Genomic DNA, 4,592 nt, shown 5'->3' with positions numbered 1-4,592 from the left:
GTTTTTGTTAACTGTCCCTTTTAGAGAATCCTCTGCTGCTGCAGGGCAGGGCTGCTGCCCTCTCCAGCCCTCGGAAGCCAGGAGAGGATCTGGTGGTGGTACCAAGGAAAGACCTGAACCATGTCCAAAGTGGTGGAGCTTTAAGTGAACCTCTGGAGAAGGAGCAGCTGCCCCCTAAGCAGGCTGCCACCGATTCCAGGGAGCGTCTGGGGGGGATGTACAGCAGTGAGGCAGGAGAACCGAGACCCCAGATGGGACAGGCAAGCGATGGATGGTGTGTGATGAACTTGGCAGGAGCCTCTGATGATGTCTGTAGGGATGGAAGCGAGGAGCAGCCGGGTCTACCAGCTAAAAGTAGAGACTTGGACCATGAAGAGTGGGAAGTTATTTCTGAGCACCTGGCCTGGGAGGAGGCTGGCAAGGAAGGCAGCGTGGAAGACTCCAACAGCAAGGAATGGGAACAAGGAGACTGCCCTGATGGGGACTTGAAAGCAAAGAGAGTTGCAGCTGTGCCCCCCATGTTCCAAAATATCCAGGTGACTTTCCGCATCCACTACGTCACGCACTCTGACGCTCAGCTCATTGGTGTTACTGGTGACCACGAGTGTCTTGGCCAGTGGCAAAGCTATGTTCCCCTCAAGAAGGACAAGGATGGCTTCTGGTCTGAAACTGTTACTCTGCCAGTAGACACCAAAGTAGAGTGGAAATTTATCTTGGTGGAGAATGGACAGGTGAGACGTTGGGAAGAATGCGGTAATCGGACCCTGGTGACTGAACATGAAGATCAAATTGTTCATCAGTGGTGGGGACATCATTAATGGGATGTTGGAAGCTGCTTACCGAATGGCAAACCTGCTTAGATTCATCACACGGCCCCTAAATTTCACCCCTTGTTCAGTAGGAGACCTTCTCAAGTGTGGAGCTCTGTAAATCCCATCTCAAACCTGGTCAAACTGCAGAAGCAGCAGATCTCTGCCATCCCCTTGAGGAAATCATTTGGCAACCTGAAAAATCAGCTTCTACTGTGTTCTGAAGATAAGCAAGGTAGGCTATGAAGGCATGAGCAGCATTCCAAGCAGCTGCCTGTCCAGGAAAATCTGGACCCTGGACTTGATTCTGTGTTGCTTTGAGGGGGGCTATGGGATGTGTCTTTGTACTGACTGCTTAGGGCTTTTGAAGCGTACTAGGAAGTGTGGTTACATACACTGTAGTAGGAACTCAAGTGTTTTAATTTATGTCATGTATTAAGTAAGCAATAAACACTTTCAGACTGACAGTCCTTTACAACTTGACCACTGAACTGACTCTTTAATGACTTGGACAGAAGTGAGTTACTTGACCTGAAATCTTAGTGCTAAAGAACTCCCGAAAAAGTGGCCGGCCCTCTTTGGAGTAACAAAGGTTTAACCCCAAAGTACTTCGTTCTCCCTGCTCTCCACGAAACACCTCAGCTTGAATGAAGCCTTGGCAGGTAGGTCCCTTTAGTCGGATCATCCTGCTGAGGGGAGAGCAAAGGTCAGAAAGCTCTGTCTGGGCTTAATGAATTACTGTCAGGGTGGGAGCAAGCTTCAAAAAAACCTGGACTGCTGTGGTGGCTAGGGAATAGGATTCTCTCTGAAACAGTGATGTGGTATATTCTGCCTACCTAGGAATGATACCACAGGATTGTTAGCAACTACTTAGCTTAAACTTGCATTTTTTAAAATCAAAACTAGGCTTTTCAATATAGATTTATTTGAAGTTGTGGCCTTCTAGTAAGCCAGATAAAGTAGTATACTTCCAGCTTCAAGCAGCTGGTATTTTTTATATGACAGAAGCAGAAAGCTGCTCTGCTTGCCAGCTTTATGTATTTTTGGTTATAAATATGTGATGCCACTTCAGCCAGCTCTTCTTTCCATAACGAGGAACCTAGCTCTAGCTTGCACATATTACTTCCCTAGATGAAACTGGTCTGAAAAGCATAGTTTTGCAGGAGCTTTTAAATTAGCACTTTGGTGTGGAACATTTTACTTCAAAAGCACATTAATGGTCTAACTGCCTCTGCTAATTCTTTCCTGCTTTGCAAGGTAGAGCAGTCTGAGTATGTGAAGTAGAATGGATTTTGGTGATAGACTGGAAGATGAGCTTCAGAGGTTTAACTCCTGCATCTAATGGTTAATGGGCATCCAAGTTGGTGGGACAATACTAGAGCTGCTGTGAAGAACAAGTGTCTGGAATGCTGTTAGTGGGACTTCAGTACCAGCTGTTTCATGAAACAAACCCATTGACAGTGGGCTGGGCTGCCAGCTCATGCAGGCATAGCCACAAAATAGCTGAAGAAAATCTTGGGGGGACATTGAGGGGAGAGCCAAGAGGGAGAGACACCGAGGGAAAGGAACAACTGCCTTGGCAAGTTGGAGTTTTTGAGTTCTCATGTATAATAAGCCCCTCCCAGTTGTTGCTACATGACAGAGCAACTTGTTCTATGGGTCAGTTACTTCTGCAGATACTAGCGTTGCTTTCTGGTTGTGTGGAGCAACCTAAAGATTCAGGTGAGTAAGTTTCATTTCCTTCAGAAGGCCTTTTATAGAAGAGAACAAGGTAGGAAATGTGGGTGTGAGCTAAACTGAAGACTGCCTACAAGCTTTTAGTTAACTGCTTGTCCAGGTGCTCCTGTTAACTACTGCTGTGTGAGAAGTACTGCAGGTCTCCAAGGAAGGTGGTAGAATTTCAGGCAACTGATTTTAAAGGGAGAGGATGGAGCTGACAATTGAGCAGGTGGTTGACGCTGCTTCAGCGATCTTAAACGCATGTGCACACACTAGTCCTGGACTCATACTGGACTTCAGTTACTTACTACATGAACTTAAAAAGGAAAACATAGTTAGCATGCCCTGGGTTGGAAACTAAATATTAACAAGAGGGTAATTGCATTTTAGGGGCTTCACTGCAACAAATATTACTATTAACTACTACAACAAATATTACTGCTACCAAATATTACAATTACTGCTTCACTGTAGCAAATATTTCCACTGTTTCATTACGACCATAATTACTGTGCATAAACAGAAAGCTTTTGAGTTCTGTGCGTCTGCACCACCACTGAGTACAGAACACATTGGTGTGGGTTTCAGGTTATAACTTACAGCTTTAAGGCTTGCTACCTTAATTGCCTTTTTTTTTTTTTTTTGTACTTAGCTTTTCTAACAATAACTTTTAAGTGAATAATATACCTAATACACAAAGGTATAGTTGAAATAGAAGTTGATCGTCAGAAACTGCTGAAGTCCAAGTAAAACATGTTATTTCAAGCTGTTTACAATTCTCTTTCCCATTAATGCAAGCTCTTCAAATAGTGAGATACTGTCAACTTAAAAAGCACTTGTCCAAGAGGCACTGACACTCGAGTGTGTTTATACTTACACTGGAGGCTTGTCCGAGAAGATTAACTGTGGTATTAGATTAAGATACTCCCTAGAAAGCCACTTAACTGACACTAGAATAGATTGTCTAATGCAATGATGACCATGTTTCAAACAGACTAACCCTGAGGAGTCTCTCACATTTTTTTTTAATGAAACACCCAGCACTTTGATCCCACAGACAATGCATATAGTCCTCATGATTGCATCATCTTGCTGAATGATCAAACAAAGTTTCCACCAAGACCTGCACCGCTTTTACTATAACCTCTAAATTGTTGTGCCATTCACCTCACTGCTTGCCCAGCAGGGCTTATGTTCTGAAAATTAAATGTTATTTGGATGGTGAAAGAAAGAACTCTGGATTTCAGTATTATAGGAGGAGCTGACTAGTATTTTCAGGAGGTTTAGAGAGGGGATATCTTATTACTGAATAATCTATTCACTCAAGCTTGAAGGTAGATTAAAATGAAGGTTTCTTGCTGCATAAAAATAGTTATGCTAAAATGGGCTGCTATCTGTCTAACACAAGGTCCTGGCTGGGTCTAGTGAAGCTACAAGTGAGAAACAGGTTCTTGTTGACATTCCTATGTCGATGTAGCAGCCAGCAGCTCAGGATATCAAAAAGCAAATAATAAACTGTCTCACTCAGGGCTTGGCAAAGCCAGAAAGACCACAACCAAAGATCTACCTTTGAAGTTCACCTGCTCAGACTGCTGACAACAAACTTCTGAGGAATTAGACAATTTGATTACTTTAAGGTGAAATGCAAACTGCTCTGATTTGTGAAGTAGTTTGGCGTACAAATGCTAAATGCTGCATCTGGATGATAAACTGAGCAGAAAGCCTGAGGTTGGAACGGGTACTGGGCAGGCATAAACCAGTTTAAACTCACATACAGTAAACTTGAATTACAACTCGTTTGCTTCCTAGTCACTTTGCAGGTGCCTTTGCAAAAACCATGCCCATCCCACATTCTTTCTGGGAGTTAAACTTACTGTTTGGAGTCTCTCCAAATGATCCATTCAAAAATATTAGACTGGCATTAGGTTTTCTCTCTAGGGGGGGGTTGGTTGCCATCTGTGGTGTCCTGCTGTGGTCAAGATTTGCCTAACGGTCCTCCTGTCATCCACCTGCATGACATGGAATAACAAAGTGCTATTTGTACTGCAAAGTCCTGGATGTATC

At 43.6% G+C, this 4,592-nt stretch overlaps 1 protein-coding gene across 1 annotated transcript; it reads left to right on the top strand.

The window, feature by feature from the left end:
- Positions 1-44: 44 nt before the first annotated feature.
- On the top strand, positions 45-818 carry STBD1 (starch binding domain 1; the record flags this gene model as incomplete). The annotated part of the gene is made up of 1 exon (XM_010168434.1): positions 45-818. A coding segment is annotated over one exon (774 nt), but the record flags the coding sequence as incomplete, so codon positions are not given.
- Between the last annotated feature and the right edge of the window lie 3,774 nt (positions 819-4,592).

The sequence above is a fragment of the Antrostomus carolinensis genome, unplaced genomic scaffold (assembly GCF_000700745.2).
Source record: "Antrostomus carolinensis isolate BGI_N321 unplaced genomic scaffold, ASM70074v2 scaffold5755, whole genome shotgun sequence".
Classification (NCBI taxonomy): Eukaryota; Metazoa; Chordata; class Aves; order Caprimulgiformes; family Caprimulgidae; genus Antrostomus; species Antrostomus carolinensis.
The sequence above is the reverse complement of the archived record's forward strand: the minus strand, read 5'-3'. Positions and strand labels throughout refer to the sequence as shown.